This window comes from Chiroxiphia lanceolata, chromosome 10 (genome assembly GCF_009829145.1).
Source record: "Chiroxiphia lanceolata isolate bChiLan1 chromosome 10, bChiLan1.pri, whole genome shotgun sequence".
Taxonomy (NCBI): domain Eukaryota; kingdom Metazoa; phylum Chordata; class Aves; order Passeriformes; family Pipridae; genus Chiroxiphia; species Chiroxiphia lanceolata.
In genome coordinates this window covers 8,515,812-8,539,779 of record NC_045646.1, presented here as the reverse complement: position 1 = coordinate 8,539,779, position 23,968 = coordinate 8,515,812, and the positions used below count along the sequence as shown (strand labels likewise).

Below are 23,968 nucleotides of genomic sequence, written 5' to 3'. Positions count from 1 at the left end.
TTGTAGTGAGAAGGGAAAGCTGCTTACAGTTCAAAGGTGTAGGGTTTTAATCTTGAAGCTGTGATGGCACTGTCTGGATTAGAGCTTGGGAAATTTCAGACCATTCTGGCTGCAAAGATCATACCTTGTTTTACAGAACTTCTGAACTAAAAAATGTCTATATCTCATAAAAATCAACTAGCTATGTCTTACTGCCCTTCATTTCTTAATCCATATTACTTGAAATGCCTAGATTTTAGTATATGTATCTCAGTACTAATGAGTTAAAAAACCAAAACCCAGAAGTCCTGCATTCTGTTGTCTTTTAGGTGTCCTGGAAAGTTTCAATTTATTCAGGCCTGCCAGGGTATGGTTGAGTACATGAGAAATGTTCAGACTTTCTTAGGCTCACTGCACTGACTTTCCTTCCTTTGTCACATTAATCTGTCCTGCTTCCTCCCAGAGACACTGTCATGTGGAACATGGCTCCTAATAGTGCCTTGGACTGGGTGTAGTAACTTGTTAACCTCTTGTGTAATGCAGGAAGGATGAAAAACTTAATAGAGGGTCAACACCCTTCCTTGCAACCTCTTAATGATCTTCTGATATTGGTGGTGTCACTTTGCAACTTAAATTGCTCAGACACCTACAGGACTCACACTGTTTACTTCTTCTGTGCTTCTTTCAGAGCAGAAAAAAAACATGGGCTGATACAAACATTCCCCGTGTACCAGCTGAACAGCACAACTGAGCAGACCATTGGGTCTGTACCTGTGGATGCCAAGGAACTTCATGCCTTTAGAGTGGCACTGAATCTCCTTGTGCAGGACAGTTCATGGGACTTTGTCCTCTTGGTTAAACATGTGGTCAATTTGCAAGCAAAGGGCCACAGTCATAACCACTTTATGACTGTTCCATCAGTGTAAGATGAATTTGTGGTTCCACTTTCTAGTGCATAAAGTAGCTGACAAAAAGATGTGGGGGTTAGAAAGACATTTCCAGGCCAAGCTGTCCCAGGTTATTGTTACACTTCATAAAACTTTGGGCCTCTTCCTCAGAAAGTGCTCTAAGTGGAAGTTCTCAGCAAGGAGATTACACTAAATAGATTCTACATTGACTGAACATGAGACTTCCTCGTCTGTCTGCTCAAGTCAGGGTAAAGCAGCTCAGTGTTATATTCAGAGTTATGTATTTGACACACTTGGATTTAAAAAAAGATCACTGCCTGGTTCTCCCAGGGTTCACATGAGATGATAAAACATCATTGGCTCACACAGCAAAACAAGGCAAGCGTGTCAGCCTTAAAATAAATTAAACAAGTCATCATGTTACTGTGATCACAGTGATTATGCTGCCTGCAGATTGCACAACGACTATTTCCTTCTACTCTGTATCACTGGGTGCACGTGTCATGTTTACAGGCAGCAGAGCTGTGTATCCCTGCTCTGACCTGGGGTTCATCCTGCAGGGAGCTGTACAAAGTGAACCCGGAACAAGCCCCATTCAGACACCTTACTCTGAATACCAACAAATACACTTTTTGGCAGCCTCGTGGTGCCTCTTGCTTTGCAAAGCATCTGGTTTTGCTCAGAAATGCTGAGGGTGAGGTTCAGACAGCATACACATCACAGAAATGCAGATCTCCATCTACAGAGATACAGCCAGCCCGTGGGTGTGTGGATATGAGTGGAATTGGGGCAATCTGGCTGTGTCTGAAGTCTGTGCCTGCCTACTGCAGAGTGCCATGTATGGAGAAGGTAACTCAATCTAATCAGACTGGCTCAGGCTGAGGCACCAAACAGCCTGGCCATGGTGGCCAAGAGCTCTGGGTAAGTTAACTTCACGTTCAGCAATTCAGACATACCCATGGAAGCACTCTGGAAATCAAGACAGAAGACTGCAGCTTCCACTAAAATCAGACACTAGACTTACAACTTAAATGGCAGTACAAAGCTACTCCTTTTCTCAGGTACAGTTTCATCTTATAAGTAAACTTAAATAGGGAAAAAACCAACCAAAAACCAGTAGCGTGCACACTGGGAATAGCATCAATCTGCATTTCACATATTTTTTTATATTTCACCTTCATATCACTGAATTATCTTTTTATCATGCCCTGCTTAGAAGCAATTAAGTATGATTTTCCATACCTTTCACAATGGGAATTCATAACGTAGAGGGATTTAGTAAGTTAGGGCGATCAAATCACAAGTCAGTCAAAACACTAAACACAAACACAGTGTGCCCCCAGACACTCCAAAACCCCACCAAGAGACCCTGCAATACAGGAAAACAGCAAGGCTCACAGGCATTAAGGAAAAAACAAGCCACTTAGAAATCCTGCCTCTGTCCTGAGGAATCCACTGCAATCACAGCTCATTTCTCAGATTATTGTTACATGTCGCAATAATTTTCCAGACTGTGTCTCCAGATCACAGGTGGGCTGTCACAGCACCTTAGAGTGATGGCAATTAGGTAACTTGATGAGATAGATTTTCAGGTTTGGCTTTGTCTCCCCTGCCGTGGTTCACGTGGACTGGGCTGGTGTGCAAGTGTTCGTGGCTGTTCACACAGGCCACTCTGCAACCATCCTCAATTTCAAAAACATGCTTTTTGGGAGGGTTCAAGGTAGGCAGGCAACTACAGTCTCTCAGGATAACTGAATTCACACATATTTCTATATGTTTAATATCCAGACAACTCTTAATTTTCCTGTTTCAGAACAGTAGCACAACTGGACACTTCACAGGACAGGCCTGATTTTCCTCACCAACCATGATTTAACTCCTCACACTCCATCTAAGCTTTTCTTTGATTTTTAGCAAAGTAACTAGCAAATCAGACCCTTTTCTATAAAAATAGACATATGAACCCTGAACATCTATGATGAGGAATGTCTTTTTGAAGTCTTAATTTCCTTCTAGTGTGTGCAGTCATACCAGTCATGTAATATAAATACAGAAGCTTACTTTAATAGCTCCCAGCTCAGCAGGAGATGAGAGAACAAGATCAGATCGCAAACCTTTGTCCTTCACAACAGCAGTTTGCCACCACTGTGAGTTTTATCAGCAAATATTCTGCTTCCCCAAACTTCTTCAGCTGCCAAAAGCCTGCGGTAGGTAGAGTAAGCTTTCCTGGGAAACAAACAACTGTCTGGGATACTGGTACAAACTGTGATTTAATCACTGCAGCCTCTTTTGACAGGACATCTGTTTTACTGCAGAAGGGCTACTTCTGTCCAGAGCCCCCAAAGGGGATCCCAGCCAGGAGCAGGGAAATCTTACAGGTGTGGAGGTGCTCCCGAACGAAGATGCCTGTAAAGCTGCTGCTCCGAGACCTCGCCTTCCCCAGGTCTCCGTGGCTGCTCCGCAAACGTCTTCTGCCTCCCTCGCCAATCCATCCTGGAAAACCCGAGGGATTTTCCCATCGCGCCCCTTTCCAAGTCCAGGCCCCCGGGAACAGCGGCCACGCCCCTGGAGCCCGGCGGGACCGGCACAGGCGCTCACACTTGATCCTTAACTTTTGATATTGAAGAAATAAGAACATACAGGGAGCTTTCCCGACAGAACACCCGGTCCCGGTGTGAGGAGCCGCTGGGACCCCCCCACCCCCGACTGCCCCCTCCGAGCCCACCCCCGACATCCCCAGGAGGCCGGGGAGGACTCTCTCCTCCCCTTCCCCTCTCGCTCCCCTTCCCCCCCGGTGCGGTGCCCCCACCTCAGCTCCGAGCGCGCCCCGTCCGCTCCCGGCGCTCCGGGGACAGCGGGACGGGCCGGCCCCCGCCAGGGCTCGCGGCCCCGCACTGCGCATGAGCGGGGGAAGGCGGCGGAAGGGCCCGTGAGGAGCCGGAGCCGCCGCCGCCGGAGGAAGCGCCGCCGCCGCCGCCCTCAGAGTCCGCCCGAGCCGGGAGGGGAGAGGCCTGCACAGCCCCCACCATGGTGAGCGCCCGGCCGGGGCCCCTCCCGGCCCGGCGCGGCGCCTCGGGCCCGGCCGGGGGCAGCGGGGCCTGCTCGTGGCGCGCTGGGTGCCCGGGAGCGGCCGAGGCGCCGGTGCGGGGGCTCCGCAGCCCGTCACGATGTGCCGGGTCGGGGGTTCCTCGTCCTCCCGCCGGGCAGGGCGGGGAGGGCGCGCGGGGCCGCGGGGAGCGCGGCGGGGGCTGTTCTGGGCAGGGGCCTAAGCGGGGGGCGCCGGGATCCCGCCCAGGCCTCCGGAGGCCCCGCACGGCGGGAGGGGCGCGCTGGCACCTGGTGCGAGGGCTCAGCACCGCCGGGCGGGACGGCGCGGGGGAGCCGAGCTGGGGGCAGCCCGGTGTGTGCCCTGAGCCTGCCCTGTGCCCGCGGCAGCGCTGGGAGGGAGAACAGGGAGCTGCCAGGAGCCGGGGGCTACCTGGGGTTTTCCTCAGGATTTCGGGCGGCTCAGAGCGCAGTAAGTGCTGTCATTTCGCGGGGAAAACTTGGGTGTGTTGATGCTCCTTAAGCTGGGGTTATGCTGGAGAATTTCTGGATAATTGTTCTTATGTTTTGGGGAGGCTCCTATTCATAGAAGGGTTGTAAATGAGGACCTTGCAAAGGTCCTCCTGGTGAAGGTCTTGGGACCTTGTAAAGGCCTCTCTTGCATTTTCTCTGTAATATTGCTTTCGTTATAGCTGAGGATTTGCTGTGGACTCCCAAATCAACTGACTTTCTCCCTTCTCTCTTCTAGAGGGAAACTGCAGTGGTTGGAACAAAATTTGCTGTGTTTGTTTGCCTAAACAAAAGAAAAATACATTTTTTTGCTTTAAATAAGAGGGGTCCATGTTGGTTTCTTGCACAGTGTCTTATGCACCAGATGGAACAAGTTTATAGTTGTACTTCAAGCTTTCCCTGTATACAAACGTTGTACAGCTTCAGCTGCACCTGTACAGTTTAAATTAGTACTTTTCTATAGCAGCAGTATTGTCTTAGGAAGGGTGTAGGAGGGAGTCTTAACATCTACTGGTGTACACTTACTGGTATAAGGATATCTTAAACCTGCTGTTAATACTATTCTGTCAAGTTGTGTTAAAAACATATTAAAAAAATTACAGTGTCACTTTTAATTGATGGAGTTACCTTGGCATAAAAATTTGGTTAGCCAGCATTTAAATTAGTGGTGTGTAGACCTCTAATAAATTTGTCACTGTGTTACTAGTATAATTTTTAATTGAATATTTTGATGTAGATATTCACTTGCGTTTTTTATGAGAGCTTAACACTGAAGCCTGGGTAAACTTCAGCCTGTAAAGGTGTCTTATTGTAATTCTGCAGGTCTGGGACTGTCTCAAATAGCACCCAGTAATGTTGCACAACTTTTTATGAAGACTTTTTTTCCATAAAAATCACCTAGGGCTGTCTCACAGTATATCCAGTGTACGTATGCAAAGTAAATACACAGTTGATGTCTTGTACATGCATATTTTATTGGCTGGCTCCGTGGTTAGAGATTTAAATTGAACAATGCTGTAGCAAGTGGCCAAGTTACAGAAATAGTAAGGGACGTTATTCTGAGAATAGCTTTTTGTGAGAAACAGCAGAATCCTATCTCATGCTTGGTCTTCTTGGAAACGCTAAACTGAAGAACCAGCAGCCATATTCTGTGTAGCAATTCTGTACTGATAGATTGGTATTTATCAGACTGGAGGGAGAAGGTGGATACTCTGTCATGGCCCCAAGCAGAGTTGTTCAGCCCTGCACAAACAACTGTGTTCAGGTTGTTCTTGTTGGCTCCCAACACCCAGGTGAAAGGATGACATAGACACTGAAGTGGAACTAAATGACAGGCTGCAGCTTATAGAAGTAGTAAATACAGGATTGTTTCTAGTGCTTGGGCACAGGATTCTGTACCTGTACTTGTGGTATGTCAAAATCCTCTGCTTGGTTAGGGGAAAGGTAGGGAGACTTCTCCACAGAGATCCAGAGATATCCCGTTGTCCTGCCCGTGTGCACTACTGCTCTGGCTCGTCCTTCCAGTGGCTGTGCCTGGTTCCTGGGGCCAGGTAACTTGTCCAGCACAGTAAATGCTGTTATGGTTTGGGGCCTGGCTTCTCCTTGCCTCTGCAGCAGTGCCAGCTGGAGCACTGCTGGCTCTCACTTGGTCTCACTAGTGTCCAAATGGCCAGTGCCTTCAGGACAGAGGTTTCCTGCCTTAGAACTGTCTGTGTCCAGCATCTGGAGTAGACACCACACAGCCTGGTGGGCTCACTCTGGCCTTTTAGGCAGCTTGGACAGCATTTCTGTTCCGTGCTCAGGGACACCCTGGCAGAGTGGCTGCGATTGCTGAGAGCAATCTGCCTCTTTCACCCACTCTTTTGAGCTGGTTGAGCAGCTCCTGTGGAAGTGGTCTTCTTCAACTTCCCTGGTAGGGTGTTCCTGCTTCACCTCATCATGAGGACAAGTGTTGTGCTCACAAATAAAGGCAGAGCAGTAAGCTGGTCCATTTTACTCTCAGCCATCTTCTCCGAAGAGAAGAGCTACTACCTGTACTATTCTGAATAATTTAAGGAATTTAGGACTACGTGTGGTATTCCAGGCAAGTTTGTGAGTATCCATATCTGTGTCCAGAGCCAAGTGCTAACCTTGTCTCTGTTTACATTGTCTATCGTACTGTCCAGTTTGTGTTCTCTGAAGAATATTTCTATGCTGATAAATACATAATTTCTTACTGTAAACCTCAGCTGACAGGAAGTTGTAAAATTCAGTATTACAAGAATTCCATGTCTGACGCTGTCTTCTGTAATGTTATTGTAGTTCATGACATTGTTATGCAGTGTTTAACTCAACAGGCTGTTCTGCAGGGCTATTTTCTGTGGTGCATATTCATGTCTGTAGCAGTTTGTTGATATTAAATATTTTGGGGTTTGGTGCCCCATAGTAAAACTTGTAGATTCTTGGCATTACACTTAGAGTAGTCGGAGTGCTAGACAAGATGGTGCATGATGTTGTTTCCTCTCTTAGCTTACCAGAGATCCCTTTGAACGAAGGCTGTAAAATCACTTTTAACTAGAGCCATGAAAAATTATTCAGAAATATGAACTACTCTGAGAACAAGGTGTGAAATTTATTATGTAGCTCTTGATATTTTACTCATGTTTTATGGTGCCAATGCAAATATATGGTATGAATGCAGCTTCTAAGGGCTGAATAGAGCTTCTGCCCCACACCAGAGCTAAGAATGCCCAGCAAGTGACTGCTTTATTTTGTCCTTTTTTGGTTGGAAAAGCCCTGATTTTTGGCATTTCCTTCACTGTTAAGGTTAATGTGAATTACCATTACATCTTCTGTGTAGCTATATATTGACCTGCCTGCATGCAGGTACTAAAATGATTTTACCCACTAAAAGAACATTAGAAGGTATAAAAAGCAATTTTAATTTTATGTTGCTTGTGGTTTTTTCCTTGGATTTTGTATCTCAGCAGACTTTGTAAATGGTTTTGTTCTTTTCCACTGCAGACAAATGGATTTCACATCAGTTTGAAACTTGAAGCTTAAAAATGTCCTGATTGTCTTACTTCTTAGAGAAATTACTTTGGAAAATAAAATGTAGTTAAAGCACACGTTTGTTTACATTATGCAGAAACTATGGCTATCTACTTTAATTGTTTTGTCTTTAACTTGGATTTTTTTTTTTGGTAGTATACATGTGTGCCATCACAGTTGGTGGATTAAAAAGCACTCCGGTGTACTCATAGATTTCTGTTATGATTAACTTTTGTTTTCTTATCAAAAATAAATGCTCACGGTTTTGCCTTTTAGGCTTTAGCCGTGTATTTGTTGAATACCAGCTGTAAACCAGGCTATTTGCAGGTGTCTTGTCGGTTCCTCTAATGGATACGGCCCAAGGTGGGGTGATTCAGGCACTGTCGGGGGTGATATTCTCCTGACCATTAGTGTCACATAAAGCCGTGACAGCGCTGGAGTCGGGTGAGGTTCTGGGATGCCGAGCCCGTTGTGTGCGGGCTGGAGTTACTCCGGGATTGAACTGACGTCAGTGGGGTCCTTAGGAAGTGCAGGGATGCTTCCCGCAGCCAGAGCTCTTGCTGGAGTTTAAATGCAGGCAGTACAAGGGCCTAGACTTTGTGGAGGTTGATACTATTTTAGAAAAGGCTTTTACCTGTCACGTGCGTGAGAACTTAACAGGCTTTTCTGTGAGTCCTGCCTGAAACAAAGGCACAGATGTCACATCGTTCAGATTCCCTTAGTTAGCAGTGAAATGAGCAGGAATCGGATCAGCTGTATCGATGCCTGGGAAGGGAAGGGTGGAAAGCAGTTACTGGAGTGACTGTGTGAAAGCCTTCTTTGGGGGCCTTAAGGAATTCTGGGCTGCAAAACTGATCGTGCACTGCTTGTCTGGCTGGGGCCACATGTGACCTTTGAGCAAAGTCCAAGAGCACGGTTCTGGTGGGGATTCCCAGCTCTCCAGTCCAGGCAGTGTGGGATGTTGCTCTTTCCCATGGACATTATCCAGGAGAGCGGAGCCCTCGTTTGGCTATCATCTATCCAGAAAATATTGATGACCAGTGTGCAGAGCTGATATTTGAATCTGAGCTGACTAAAAACTGAGTGTAAAGATACGGAAAAACAATGTTGTGGTCAGAGTTGGTAGATCAGTTCTAGCATTTCTTGTTCTCTAGGCTGGGGAGAAAACTACTTCAGGAAATAAAAGCCCAGGTATTTTTATTTTTTTTTTTAAATTTGGAATCTTTCAGTGAAGTATCTGATCAAGGAAAGGTTATTCAAGGATCTGATCAAGGAAAGAATATTCAAATTTGGTACTTCATGGTAAGAGGAAGATTTTAATTTTAAAACTGATGTTGTAGAATCAGATGTTCATTAGAATTAGTGTAGTTTTATTAATCTGCATAATGCAGCTTTTCATTTGGAGAAGTTACTTTGTGTTTGAAAAGTAAGGTCACCTTCTCTCTCTTGTGGCATCAGTATTATGAAAGGTAGCTTGGGTGCCACACAAATTTGATCAAAAGCTTGAAGATCTGAATTTTTCCTTTTACCCTTAACCTGAAGAGTAAGACTAGGAATTTGTTTCATTTGTTTTCCATTGCTTTTACTTGTATATATTAGCAAGACAGATATCTGTTAAATAAAATTCTGTCTTCCTTTTCAGCTGGTGTTAAAGTTGAGATGTTTTAAGTGGATTGAGTTGCATTGCAGTGCTTACAAATGCAGTGTAAGGTATTTGTTGCCTGATGACTGTAGGATTAAAGGTTATGAGGTTCTCTGGCTGCTGTATTGCACTTAAAACAATAACAGACTGTTAGCACTCAGCTTCTAGAAATAGTCCTTAAAAGTGCATAAGGTTTGGAACCTGTTCCTGCTTGAAGTGTGGGTTTTTAATGTGCTGAAGGAAGAGCTATAATAGGATAATAAAAAGTCAGCAGTAAATCCATCTCTTGCTGTCCTGTAGTAGGCCTTCAAAGAGTGTCCAGTCACTTAGGATGTGGAGCTTCTGCGGAAACATTCATCAAATATAACGAAAGGGCTTTGGCACTTCTTTACTAAAAATAAACTCATATTTGACCAGTAAAAATATGATTATTCCAGAAAAAGATTATGGCTGAACAGTGTGATTTATTGCATCTTAATATACTACCAAATGCTGTACTGATTAGTGTAATTAGCTGCTTGACTCTTGGCACTTTAGATCTTCTTTTGAAAAGGTTCTGTGTTGTCATGATGACTTAGGGAGCCCCAGGCACGGGAGAAGGTCATGTGTATATGTAGGATTTAAATTTTATCATAAAAGGGATTTAAGCGCAATTTTTTGTAATAAATTGTGTTCTTCTTTTGTGACAACATGTAAAACACACCACCTTTTGTGGTCCTGAGCATCCACAGTGAATCCCTTTCAAACCTTCTTGACTTTTAGTGGTCTGTCACTGCTTTAAGAGTTCACCCTTGCCAGGAGCAGGGCAGAACAAAATCTCTTGAGGTTTTATGGAATAGTCACCATTCAAATGGCTATGTGTACGTATGTGTGCATGTTAAAACAAACAAACAAACAAACAAACTAATGATTAAAGGCACCAGCTTTGTTGGGAAAAAAAAAGGAAAAAAGAAAGGAAAAAAAATAAAAGCTATGGTAATTAAGTGTGACTGCCCTGTAGTGCAACTGAGCAGCATTCTGGCTCTGTGGAACTGATTAGAGGAAGCTGGTAATTGATAGAGAACATTAAATTTGGGATTGTTTCATCTTCATTTGGGATTTCATTCAGAGGTTTGTTTTCACATATCTGAGTTAACAATACATTTTTAAAAACTGCAACTAAAAATGCATTAGTCATTTCTGGAAGTCATTCCACATGGATTTGTCAGTGTAGTGATTTCTGTGGCACTCTGAGCTCACTTTGCAAGGTGCTGAATGTCTGCTGTGGAGCCAAGAGTGCACAGACAGGCAGCAGTGGGTCTGCAGAGGAACTGCTCTCATGGCCTGACCTTTACCTGGAACTGGTTCAGAAACGTGTTTGTAGTAAAAGATCCAGCTTGAGAAACTTGTCCAAGAGACCGAATTAAAGCAGCAGCACATCGTAACTTTAAAAATGATGTAGCCTAACTAATATCACTGTGTGTTAGGTCTGCAGCATGAGCTAAAATTTTGGCTTCAGCAAAGTGTTGAAGATGTAGAGTGGGTTTGGTTTGGAGGGGAATTTTTTCTTTCTTAAGGGGAGCTTAAAGGGTATTGGTGTGTTTAGTGTATTATGTGGGTATTGGTTTAAACCAGATGTGATGCTCTTGTATTTTTTTTTTAAGGGTATAACCCTGGAGCTGGTAATTTCACTATTCTTACAAATAATAGTGTTCACACTCGTTGTTATCAAGGCACAGAAAGCTGTATCTGACTTTTAGGACAGATGAATTTGTGTTCTGAAGCGTTAATTCTTTGTTTTAATGATAATGTGCTTGGACACTAATTATCCTTCAGAATGAAGAGCTTGAGCTCATACTGCTCCTAAACCATTCATTCTTTGGCTGAGGATAGTTTATCATGTCTTGGGATTTTCTTTGCCCTTTTTCCCCATACTCCTTGAGAAGGAGCCATCGAAATTACAATAATGAACAGAACGTGCAAGTTTTGGTTGAATACAAGGTAAATGAAAAATTAAATATTTGCACCATGTAAGAAGTCCAGTCCTGACTTAAAATTTTGTTGGAACTTTTATTTACCAAGTTGTAGTGTTGAGAGTCCTTTTGCTTTGACTGCATTGAGTGAACTTTGAAACTGAATTTGGATGTAGCTCAGGATCTGTGTGTTTGCTCTTTCCTGATCAGCACTTAGTTTTGGGTAACTCATACCCTTGAAATACTAACTGTGCTTCTCCTCATGAAAAATATTCTTGGGAATCCCTCTCTGCTGATCAGTTACTGGCAGCAAGTTCTCTGTTCAGTTCTGTGCTAGAGCAGAGGGATGTCTCTGGGTCTGGGCAGGAGGCCTGGAATTCAGAGCTCTCACCTTGGCTACTCACTCCCCCACCCGCCTCTGGCAGAATTACCTTCCCTTTTTTTTTAGCTTCAGTTGCTGCACCTGTGAAATGGAGACAATGCCTCCTCACAGGAATGTTTTGCAAATTATGTAGGTGGAGTTGAGGACTTTCAAAGTGAAAAATGTCTTAAAAAAAAATAAAAAAGTCTTTAAGGTATTTCAGTGTGTAGCTCCCTGAAATGGATGACCCAGCCTAGTCCGTTGTTGCCATCAAGGGGTATTTCAGGAGATCCTGTTCCAGGTCTGGCCCTGGTCCTGCAATAGCTGGGAGCAAATGGACACCAGCCTCCTGCTCAGGGATGGTGAGCTGCTCAACAGCCTGCTCTGACCCAGCCTCGGAGCCAGTTAATCAAATATTTTGATATCTTAATTGCTTGGGAAAATTATAGAAGTCCTGATTTAAAAAAACATAGACAGGACTGATATTTCATTTATTTGTTTTTTTCTTCCAGTAAATATTTCTATTTACAGTATTGTCTGTTTTCACTAGAACAAGTTGAAATCATCACAGAAGGATAAAGTGCGTCAGTTTATGGTGTTCACACAATCTAGTGAAAAGACAGCAGTGAGTTGTCTCTCTCAAAATGACTGGAAGTTAGATGTTGCAACAGACAACTTTTTCCAAAATCCTGAACTTTATATACGAGAGAGTGTTAAAGGATCGTTGGACAGAAAGAAGTTAGAACAACTATATAACAGATACAAAGGTGAGTACCCTGAATTTTAAGGCTTATTTCCTTGTTGTACGTATATATTCTTCATTACGGTGTATTAGTGCTGCTGTGCTCCTGTGCTGGGAAATCTTAACCAAGTCTTTCAGCTTTGTTTTTCTATGACTGATAATACAAGTTAGAAGGGGAATATGTGTAGGCTTCTGCTTCACAGGGATTACATACAGGTGCTTTATGTGCTCTAAGTGTAAGTACATTTATACAAGATGAGGGTCTGGAGCTGGAATTGTGTGTGCAGTGAGAAATTGTAGTGGTTAATGAGGATTTCAGGTGATTCTTTTGGGGAAAGCACATCACTCAGGACTTGATCCTGACAAAATGAAGGGTGGCATACCAGGGATGGATTCTACCTTAATTTTTATTCACCTTGGGCTTATTATCAGATAATTACAAACAGAGTGTAACAGAAAACAAAACCTCTTTATCTGTTACATCGCCAGTACCGATGGTACCGTACCACAGATAGTGCAGTGAATTCAGAGCAGTAGAACAAATCCTGTGTTTTAGCACTTAGAAAAAATCTGAGTGCTGTGTTTTCTGTCAGTTTTCATATGTGTGCATAATCCAAATACCATTTTCCTGAAGTCTTTGTTGGCTTGCATTAGTAGATCTTTGTTAGTGCAGTTGAAATATGAGCATCTCGCTTCCAGACCAGATGTTGATTCCTCCGTGGAAAGAGGAGTGTGACTGGCTGACTTGGAATCATCGGTAATGGGGCAGTGTAACTTCCCTTGGAGGTTACCCTGTCCAATCTCCTGCATGCTGGTGGTGCCAGGAAATGCATAAAACTACAGTTGGGGTAGTGGTTGATGGGCAGATTTGGGTATTAGTACAACTTGCAAAGGGACACTGCACAACTGCTAATAATGAGACACAGATCATCAGCCTTACCAAAGATGCCAATAATTAAGTGTCCTGGGGGGAGAGAACCACTGTGCTCTGTGTGGAATGAGTCAGAATATCATGCATAGTATTAGGCAGAAAACAAATGTTTGTGGTGCTTCTTTGTCTCTCAGTGAAAATAACATGAGCTTCATTGTATGGGAGGCTTTATTGCAGTAACTGCCTCAATTGTTAAAGCTTAACCATTGAGAATACAATTTAATTTTGTTTTTAAAATACTCGCTTACAAAGGCTGATCCCAAAAATGGCTTCTTGAAAATGTTTCCTTACCTTAAATATATTTGAGCAGATTGGCTTTTTCAAATATCTGTTTTTCTTGATACTTACTTTTATGTCCCAAAGATCCTCAAGATGAAAATAAAATTGGTATAGATGGTATACAGCAGTTCTGTGATGATCTAGCTCTTGACCCAGCCAGCATTACTGTTCTCATCATTGCATGGAAATTCCGAGCTGCAACGCAGTGTGAGTTCTCAAAGCTGGAATTCATGGACGGAATGACTGAGCTGGGGTAAGTGTTTAATAAGTGTTAGATGTTGACAGGGTGATCCAGTGTCCTATTTTGGGGAATTCTCAGTCACGTTGCCCTCTCAGAGACTTTTGAGAGTCCAGCATCACTTATCTGCCTCTGTAAAAATGCATCTGCTGTCTGTGTGCTGGATAATTGGAGAAGAAGGGAGGGAGCTTTGAGTGCCCCTTGCCTTGGTTGTGTGAGCATTTCAGGCAGTTGCCACAGAGCTGCTCAGGGTGGTAAAGCAGGGATGTTGGTTTGCAGTCAGGCATACCTTAGTTTTCTCTGAGAGCATAGCAGTCTTTATCACATTTTTCTAAAGATCTTGTGGATTATAGGATCTGATGTATCAGGTAGTATGTGCAAATGCAATGTGAAGAAATTACAACAAAGAAATGAAATATTGCTGCATAGGTGCAGACTCATTAAAGGCATCCTGGGTTTTGTTTTGATAGTTGTATTCCACAAACAGTTCATAGATTTTTGTTTATGTTATAACTCATATTTTCATGGTAAAATGAATAATACATGAATAAACATGTTTCTTAAACTGCAGATGTGACAGCATAGAAAAACTGAAGGCCCAGATTCCTAAAATGGAACAAGAATTAAAAGAGCCAGGAAGATTTAAGGATTTTTATCAGTTTACTTTCAACTTTGCAAAGAACCCGGGACAGAAAGGTTTAGGTATGTATTCTTAATCATAAGCATTTGTTCATAAACATAGGAAATGGCTGATTAGAGCAGGAAGTGAATGTGCTGTTGTGATCCAGTGAGTCTGAAAGATAATCTCCCCTGGGATAAAATACATCTCTGTGTTGTGAAAGATAGTTGTCAGTTTAAGGTGTTCAAATTGATAGAAATATTTGCATCATTAATAAAGGCTACAAAATTTTATGAGAGAGGGTTTATTCTTTCACTGTGTGTGTGCAGTGCTCAGTAAGCACAATGGATTATGGTCTTACATTAGAGACATAATTGCACCACTTAGAATTTGCAGCACTGAACAGATTAATTGAATTTTTACTTTTAGGATAAGTTGAAGCTGTAAAACCGTTTTAATAAGCACACTTGTGCAGTTTCTTGCAACACCAAAAATGCTTGCAAATGTCTTGGCAAAATAGAATTGGAGTAGTACAAATGGATTGCTGTATCCTGGGCCTGATGCCTATTGTTGTGCTGTTGGTAATAGGTGTTTACCTACAGCTTTTTTCCCCCCTCATTTCACTGAATGCTTTTTTCATTATTTCAGGGCTCATGTGCCGACTGTGGCTTTGGTTAGTGTAACAGGTGAAGTGGAAGAGTCACTTATTAAAAATAATTTCAGAACATCGCAGTTCAGATGGAACTAATTGAAAAACTGTAGCTCTGTCTACTCAAAACAGAAAAAATGAGGGAACAAAAATTTCTTTCAAGCAGTAATATTAAAAAGCCAGAATGCACATTAATTTATATACAGTGTAATTGAGATATCAGCCATAAACTATAATTTCATGATTCTGTAGCTGTTAACTTCTTAACTGTTCTACTTTTGAGTGAAAGCAAAATACTGAAAGACCAGTAGGTTCTTCCTTGGCAACTTGTAAGTTTGTTTTCCTCAGTAAAGAAAATGCCCTAATACTGCCACAGAAAACTGCCACAGCTTTGTACTCACAGACTGTGTAAAGATGAGTCTTCTGCTTTAGTTTTATTTGCTTTTATATATGGACCAACTTTTGGCTTAAAATAAGTATTGAAAAATAAGTAAATAAGCAAAAACTCTGTGTCTTGGTTTCAACTGTGTCATTGTTTAACATCTTTCTGTATCTTGTTTTTTGTTTTCAATTGTCTTTAAAGAAGCTTCAGAGTACTGTGAAGCAGTAGAAAAATACTTGTGCATGCTTGTAGTCAAATCTGAATCATGCAAGTAAATGAATGTGCTGATTCTTATGTCTTGTACAAAGATTAATTTTTTTAGGCTGCTACAACAAGGAAAACGTGGGAAGGTAGAAGTTAGGATGTGGGAAGTGTCAGTGTAGAGTTTGTTCTGCAGTGTGAATGGTTGCAGGGTTTTGTTCTTCGATTTTTTTTTTTTTAATTGTTACCATTGTAACATTTGTATGCTGTTTTCAATCTTTAAACAGCTTTACACAACAAGGAGCATTTTGTAGAAACAGGTGGTAAAAATGAAATGAACAAATTGCAACAGTACCATAATTACATGACCCTTTTTAGTTAGTTTTCTCAAAGCTTCAGAATAACAGAACTGTTTGATTTAGTACTTACCTTTTATTTTCTTTTCCATATTTTAAGGTACAAGGAAGACTTGCATTCCTTTTCTAAATCCCTCACAAGTCCTGTATAGAAATGAATCTGTTGAGTGTCCCAGATGGAACAGACTTCCATAAAAATAACTTACCAGGAAAACTAATTCCCTTGCTTTATTTCTCATTCATCTTAAAGCTTCTTTATGCAGGTTAAGCTCTAACAGTGACAAAATATAGTTTTCTCAGATCTATATAGCATATACATAGTATAAGGTGGGTTTTTTGATTGCTTTTTGTTTTCAAATCTGGGTCTGGAAGTGATGTAGAACTGAGCTTAAAATCCAGATGCTTACGAGCTTTTTTGGTGCTCATAAATACACAGTTCTAGGCATGAATTTACAACAGGGCAGAGTAATTCTGGAAACCCTGAAGGAAAAGAATATTGGGAGAAGTACAGTGCTGCAAAGTAAGTGCTCCTAGTTAGGGAATTCATTTTGGTGTGTCTGAATAACTGCTTGTAGGAACTTACAAATTGATTTTAATGTATATTGGTCTCTAATCTTGCAAACGTGCAGTAGTTCAGGCACAGTTCTGGAAATGTGTTTCCTCTGCGTAATTCCTTACTGCTGTGTAAGTACTGTGGATGTCTTAAAAGTTCTTGTGATATTTGCATACCATTGGAGAACCCCTTGTAGCTGATGTTCATCTCAAACACTGTTTGCTTCTCTTGCATGTCTCTGGATAAAACTCAAAATGGAGTATATACTTGGAGGCTTTTCTGTTTGATCCATGAGGATTTTCCTGAGCATTCTTACATTTATGAAAACCTAAAATTATATCTTTAACTTCCAATTTTGTTATTTCATAAAATTTCTTTTAAAATATGTAGTTTGTCCCAGGGCATTATGTCTACTCATACAATAAGTTTGAAGTTGCAGTATCCTGAGATTTTTTAACAGCCTTTGCTTACCCACAAGAATTATCTCAAAACTGGATAAGCATGTCAAAATGCACAGTTTGTTTATAGTGATTGTTTACAAATCACTGTAAAGACCTTGCATTTCTGTGAGCATACCATTAATGCAGCACAGGTAAATAAAACTTAGTTTTCTAATCTGTTTCCTTGAGGATCTGATCAGCTTCATCAGAAGTTTGTATCTGTTAATTTTTAGAAAGACAGTAGTTTTAGTTGAGAGCTAAAATGCATGTTTTTGTATCTGAATCTTCTGTTAAAGAGAGATACCAAACCTTTGCAGTCTTGAATTATGTTTGCCATTTTCACATACAGCTTATTTAGCGAGGAGTAGTGACTTGTTTCTAATCTGTCTCTTCTTCTCGAGGCTCAGACTTACACTTTTGTCTGAAATCACACCCCTTTGCAGTTGCTGGAAAATCCTTCATGAATTTTATTCAGAAGCATTATAATGTGACTCTGCTGTTCAAAAAGAACTTTTAATTTCAGATAGTAAACAATTCAGAAACTCACAATCACCATCTATTTTCCCTTCAGCAGTGCAGATTTCATGCTTTGTTTTGTTTGCTGTTGATTTCATCTCCAAGATTTACCTCCCCGGGTTTTTTTAAATATTTGGGCATCCTGGGGGAAGGGAGTGGTGGTGTTGGGTTGTTGGTTTGGGCTTTTTTTTTCTTTTTTTCTTGAGGTGCAGTTGATCCTGTGCCTTTTCTCTTTGCTTTCACAAGAGGATTGTTTATGGAACAAATTTGCTAGACTGCAAAATATATAAGAGCTTTTTTTAAAAAAAGAGGCTGCTTACATGGGCAGGCTTTTGGGGTCACTGTATGTATTTGGCTAAGGATACTGAATTTGGGAATTCACAGTGAGTAGTGTTTTGTTCTACAGCACAGAGGAATTGCTTGGTAATTCCTGGTAATGCAGGTGACACTGGGCAAAGAGTTGCATATCTGGGTTCTAAATTGCCTTTGTCAGCTAACAAGTTACTGTCTGCCACTACTAAACAGTAAATGCATGTCAGTTTAGCCCTTGGCACATGCCAGAGAGGTGAGTTGTCTTTCTTTTCCCTTCCATGCCAGACTAACCAGGCTCTTTCTTTAACTGCTGCACTGCTAACAGCACCCGTGCCTCAGAGGCTGCTCTGAAATGGGTCAGGTCAGATTTCTCAGTCGTCCTGAGAAACTGATTCCAAGCAAGCAGAAATGTCACAGGAATCTGCAGGGAAAAAACAAAACAAACAAAAAAACCAACAAAAAAAAGCAAGATGCAGAGATTCCCAACAAACAAAAGAAAAAAACCAAACCAAACCAAAAAATACCCCAAACCACCAACAAAAAACCCCAAAACCAGCCCAACCAAAATAATGCCAACAAACACACCATCAACTGTCTGCTTAAAGACACTACTTAAAGATCTTTTTTTCCCAAGGAAATCTGATTGCAGAAATGAGCACTTGACAAAAGCCTTGTTACAAAGGCAGGACCTATAATAAGGTTGCTCTGAAAATGAAATCATAAAAGGCCAGTTTTATGTAAATTGTATTTTATATATTTAAAAAAATGAAAGCAGACCTCACTACAAAATACTGCAAATTTGCTTTTCAAGTCAGTAACATTTCTAAACCAAAAATGTTTATCTGATATTTAATTACATATTGCTGTATAGCAAAAGGCACATGAAATGTCCTTGTGTGTTTTGGATATGTTAGATATTAATATGGGCAATTTTCAGTTCTATATTCAATAGTATCAAAATCTAATATACTTGTGTAACACTTTATTTATGGTTGCCTTTTTGTAAAGGATCCATGAGTATATTTGCATTAGTTTAATCTTTTCACCTTTATGAATATTTAGTTCATCCTAGTGTTAGATACTTGTGGAGATTATATATTTGATATGTATATCTCTAAAAGTAATATATTTTAATATTACAGATTTAGAAATGGCCATTGCCTACTGGAATTTAGTACTTAATGGAAGATTTAAATTTCTAGACTTGTGGAACAAATTTTTGTTGGTAAGTTTAAATCTTTACATAAGCTGGATTGCAGTATTTTCAAAACTTGGAAGATAAACATGTTTAAATTATCAAGTAGATGAAATAGACTGTCTTGACCCAAATCCCAGATATTCATATTGTGTACAAGAGAAATATGTTTTGGGGATATGGATGTGTCTAAGACAGTAAAAATGAATGTGTAATAGGGTTTTAATTTATTTTTTTAAAAATATAAATTTTCTACCCCTCTGAACAGGAACATCATAAAAGATCAATTCCTAAGGATACCTGGAACCTTCTTCTAGACTTTAGTACAATGATAGCAGATGATATGTCTAACTATGATGAGGAAGGTAAACATTTCCATTTTCTTTCATTAACTTCTGTGTTTTATGCTACATTCATTAATGTGTGTCTGCTTTGGCACAGCTGTCTAATAACAGCACAATTAGAATATCCCCAGTGATCTAAAGCCCAGTCAGAGCTGCTTTAATGCATGTTGTAAACATGTGTTTGTTACTGCAGGTTTAAAAAAGAAATGCTGAAACTTCCATAGAATCCATTTTCTTTTTTTCTTCTGTATGAGCTCAGGCACAAATTCTTTCTTATTGAGACAAACCCTGATATTTGTGCATTTAAACCCCATGAGTTCTCTGTCGGTGGGAGCAGTTCTTGGCATGTTCATCCAAGGAACTGACCCATGGCCCAGGCAGTTCTGTGTAGGGTGCTCTGGTTTCCTGCATTTTGTAGCTGAGAATGTTTTTTAAGTTTGGTTGCCTCAGTTTATGTGAGGGTTGGCCATGTAAGGATATAGAAGTGAAGCTGGCAGCACACAGGGATTGCTAAACGTAAGTCACTTCCTACCAAATGTGTTTCTTGTAAACTTCTGTATCGATCTTTCTCAGTCCCATCTGTAGCCAAGAACAGCTGATCACCCTCAGTGCTTGGCAGCACATCAGTTCAGTGAGGGGAGCAGACTAAACTTGTGATACCTCCAGAGCAGAGGGGAGCAAACTTCTACAACTTCATCTAATAATTATGGACAGTTCTCATTCCCCTTGTCATCAAGAAAATGCTGCTGCCTGTGATAAATCCATGTAGTTTAGAAAGACTAAAGGTAGAAAATACATTTGAATGATTTGGAATACAAATATTCGAAGGAGAAAAAAGCCCACTAAAACCCCACCCATGATTATTTTTAACCTTCACGTGACCATCATGTACAAGACTGGAGACTCTTTGGTTTTGGCTGCCCATAATGTGTAAAATATTGTTAGGTATTTCACCTGCCTCCTGGTGAGGAATGTGGAGGAGTGTATGGAGTGTAACAGGAGCCTTCTGGGGCATCACACTGTCAGGGTGTGCTTGGCTGTGCTCAGGTGTGGCTGAGTGTGCTGGTTCTAACAGATGATGAGCTTGGCATTCATGCAAACCATACTGTGAGCAGTAAATGCTGTAGAATGTTCTGTTATGCTGCTGCTCACAGCGTGAACTGCTCCTTCCAGTCTTCAACACTCCTTTAGCAGCTACTGCCATCCTGCAGGTCAAGTTGGAGTCCTGGTGCCATTGTCAGGTTGGTTTTTTTTTTTATGGAGGTGGCATTTTTTTTGTTTTATTTTGTCAGGAAGATGACCTTTGAAAGAGATGGGTTTAAAGGAAGCAGAAATCTTTAACCAGCTCTTAAATTTCAAGCAAGAAAATAAAATTCTGATTTTTTTAAACTAGAAACTCTGCCTGGTTTAAGACTGGAAAGTAAAGAGCTTGTTTGGAACTGAAGCTTTTAAAAGAATGGGTTGTTGAACAGAGTTCTTATGTTGTGGTGTTTTTATCTTTTAGGGGCATGGCCAGTTCTTATTGATGACTTTGTGGAATTTGCACGCCCTCAAATTGCTGGGACAAAAAGTACGACAGTGTAGCACTAAAGGACCCTTCTAGAGTGTACATAGTCTGTACAAATACCTGAAATGGAAAATTGCACAGTCAATTTCTGCTGGCTGGACTGAACTGAAGATCAATCCTCACAATATGGCTGAGGGTTGAGACAAACCTTTAAGGATACATCTTGGACCATATCATATTTCATTCTTCTCCTGGTGGTTTGGGCTTTTCTTCTAGTCTGGACCACTCTTGCCCGTTAAAATTCCAACATTGTGGATTTCATCATGGATTTATTTTTTGTTGGTGGATCACCCTAGTTTCATCTCCCATAAGTCCTAGAAGCTTTATAATTATTTTGAGGTTTCTGGTTTCACATAAAGCACAATGCTGGTCATCATCAGACAACTGTTGTATGGCATCTGAATTATACAGATCAACATTGAAACAATTTTTAAAAGAATCCTTAAATATACACTTGGGGCTGGTTGAAAAGACTGTACTGAGAGCACTTCCTGCAAGAGTGATATATTTAAGTGTCCTAGGTCCGAGTTTTTTCTTTCCTGGAAAAGTGCAGGTATTGTCTAAGTGAGTTTGAGTATCTGGTAAAAACAAATACAGAACTAAGCAAGAAAGCCCAAGGTTGTTGATCCTGGGGTCTCTCGGTGCCTCCCTGCCTGGTTTGATCGTGCCCAGCTGGCTGCGAGGGCAGCTGAGCTGTGACACAACTCTGTGCACTTACAGCACCCACGTGTGATGTCAGAGCCCTCAGTGACATCAGTGAGATGAGCTGTGTGTGTCCTCATAGCATCCAATATTCCCTAGGTTACTGTCTAAGAAATCAGATTTCATTGCAGTTCTGAAATGCTTATCTGTCTGTCAAAGAAAGGTTTTTCATTTCTGTGGAAATCGAAAACTTGAATATACTGAATTTGTGTCTTAACTGTTTGCTACACAATACAGTATTTTAAATTGAGATGTGTAACTTTTATGGGTGAGTTATGATGAAGCAAATGGCCCTGTTGTACAAGAAGCTGGTGAGTTTGATGTGAATCTAGGTTTTGAAACCATTATCCTGATAAGTAAGTTAAATCTTTGTAACATAGAGGTACTGCCGTTATGGATGACACCCTTTTTTCAATTATTTTGTTGAGTTTTCCTTAAATTGACATATCACTGTGGTTGCCAAATACAGAAATTAAGAGTAAAGCTTTCCCAAACAAGCACAGATCAGATACAAACTACTACACTGGCTTTGTTTAAATTATTTTGTTGATCACTACTTTTTACTGTCTTACTGCATTTGACTAAATCAAGTTCATTTGGTTTAAAGCAGGTTTTATCAGATGCAATTATTCTTTAATATTACAAGAACTCTTGAGCTGCTTTTGTGGTCTTTTACTCCTCACTTAGTTACTTGTGAAGAGATTTGATAAATCCTGCTGTGTAAAACAAGCTGGAAAGAACAAGCTCCAGGAGAGGAGACAGACCGGAGTCACAAGTGAGGAGAGAGGGTTGAGTTTGTGCTCTAAATAGTGCCATGATAAGGCCAGAATTATTTTTGAGATGAGTCATTGGTACTTGCACTAAACAGCAGCACACTTTTATGCAGATGCTAAAAGTATTTTAGGGAAAAATTGAAAAATATTAAACGGATGAAAATTTTTTATTTGTACTCTCTGAAATTGCCCTTAAGGCTGGCTCCCCTTCCAGCAGTGCCCTTTTAGCAAATCCACTTGTGCATTGATTCCAAAAATACAGTTCCACAAAAACATTGCAAACTTGCTCCAGCTACTGGAATTGGCTATGCCAAAAACTGTGTGTTTTGCTGCTTTCAGTATATCCTTTCTCAATTTTGTGTAAATATAAATGGGGACTTTAAATTACAGGGGTGGGTGGGGTGGAAAAAAGCTCGACAAGGTATCTCGGCGTGCTGTTTTCTGTCTTGAGGGTTTTGGTACCGTTTCAGATTGATTAGTTCAAGTATTGCTGTGTTTGGAGAGGAGAACTGACTTGCTTTTTATCCCAATACAGACTTGTCCCTCCAAAAAGTCTGAGATTGGGCAGTGGCGAAATGCCGTGGTGTTTTAAAGACTATTCCTTTTGAATGCAAGATCTTTTCAACAAAATAGTGTTGTCATCAGTTTGGTACTACATGCTTATAATTACTGTGTAATTATAAAGAAATACATAAAACTTTGACTTATTATGTTGCAGAAAAGGGGTTATTTGTGCTATCATGGCATCTTAAAAGTTTTTCGAAATGACTGAAGTCGAAAGAAACATTGATTTAACAGGGTGTTGTTTTAAGGACAAAATGCCTGATTACAGGGAATATTTTGTATTGAAACGTGCTCGGATGTGGCCATGTGTGTTTTTCCTTTATATATTTGTGTGTGGGTTTTTTTTCTTTTTTTTTTCTTTTTTTTTTTTTTTTTAAGAATGCAGCCAGTTGCTTCCTTGGATTGCTTTAATTCGTAAGTGCTTACGTCTTCAATTCGATGATCTCCCCACAAATGGATCGATTTAATTTTGCCAAATGTCAAGGAAAAACAAAAAAGAAGGCAAACATCAAGTTTGTAACCTGTTTTTTATACATTAAAAAATGTACAAAATTAGAAGTGCCCTGATATAAAACACTTAATCTCGAGATTATATTTAGTAAAAAACCGTCATTTACATATCTCTGTAAGTTCAAATGTAACTTCTTACAATCCCTCTCATTACCAACAAAGGCAATAAAGCTCCAGTGAAATTGCCACGACTGAGGCTTCTCCTGCATTGTTTCAGTGTATTATTTGTAAGACTTATTTCTGGAATGTTCTTTTAAGGAGTGTGGGGGGGGGAAGCATGGAATACTTGTCTTCTGCATAAAATACAGTTTTGTGGTAAGTTGTTTTTTCTTTTTTGGGGAAAAAAAAAATCTAAAAACTGGTACAACACTTTGCCTACTGCTTGTTGTACACGTGTACAAGTCCCCATGGAGGCAGTGTTCCCAGCCCTCGGCACTGCCATTCCCTAGCATGTGAAGGAAGACACCACACACACTGCAGTGGTTTAAATGTGGCTGAAGACCATCCTACAGTAGTGAAGTGACTTTTTTGACCTGTTAATAAGTAACTTATGACCTGCTTCAAAACTGTTTTACAACGAAATCCGTGCTGAGAAGTCCTTATTTAAGAAAGATATAATTTTTTAAGAATGCATTTAATAAACTTTTGTCATTCACACTTTATTTAAA

General features: G+C 40.7%; 1 protein-coding gene and 1 long non-coding RNA gene across 4 annotated transcripts in view; one reads left to right on the top strand and one right to left on the bottom strand.

Annotated features, from left to right (window-relative positions):
* LOC116791974 overlaps positions 1–3,779 on the bottom strand; it is a 15,358-nt gene extending 11,579 nt beyond the window's left edge. For both annotated transcript variants that reach the window (XR_004358919.1, XR_004358918.1), the window contains exons 1-2: positions 3,697–3,779; positions 3,264–3,380 (exon numbers count right to left, since the gene is read on the bottom strand). This is a non-coding gene — a long non-coding RNA (uncharacterized LOC116791974). The remainder of the gene's footprint in view (positions 1–3,263; positions 3,381–3,696) is intronic.
* The window catches only part of DCUN1D1 (defective in cullin neddylation 1 domain containing 1), a 27,033-nt gene extending 3,065 nt beyond the window's left edge, over positions 1–23,968 (top strand). The window contains exons 1-7 of one of the 2 annotated variants that reach the window (XM_032698515.1): positions 3,784–3,917; positions 11,978–12,194; positions 13,464–13,632; positions 14,189–14,319; positions 18,788–18,870; positions 19,109–19,205; positions 20,689–23,968. In XM_032698515.1, the coding sequence (XP_032554406.1) occupies positions 3,915–3,917; positions 11,978–12,194; positions 13,464–13,632; positions 14,189–14,319; positions 18,788–18,870; positions 19,109–19,205; positions 20,689–20,768 (780 nt within the window). In that variant the 5' untranslated portion in view covers positions 3,784–3,914 and the 3' untranslated portion in view covers positions 20,769–23,968. Of the gene's footprint in view, positions 1–3,783; positions 3,918–11,977; positions 12,195–13,463; positions 13,633–14,188; positions 14,320–18,787; positions 18,871–19,108; positions 19,206–20,688 lie in introns of those variants that run through there. The other variant, XM_032698516.1, reaches the window with a different exon arrangement.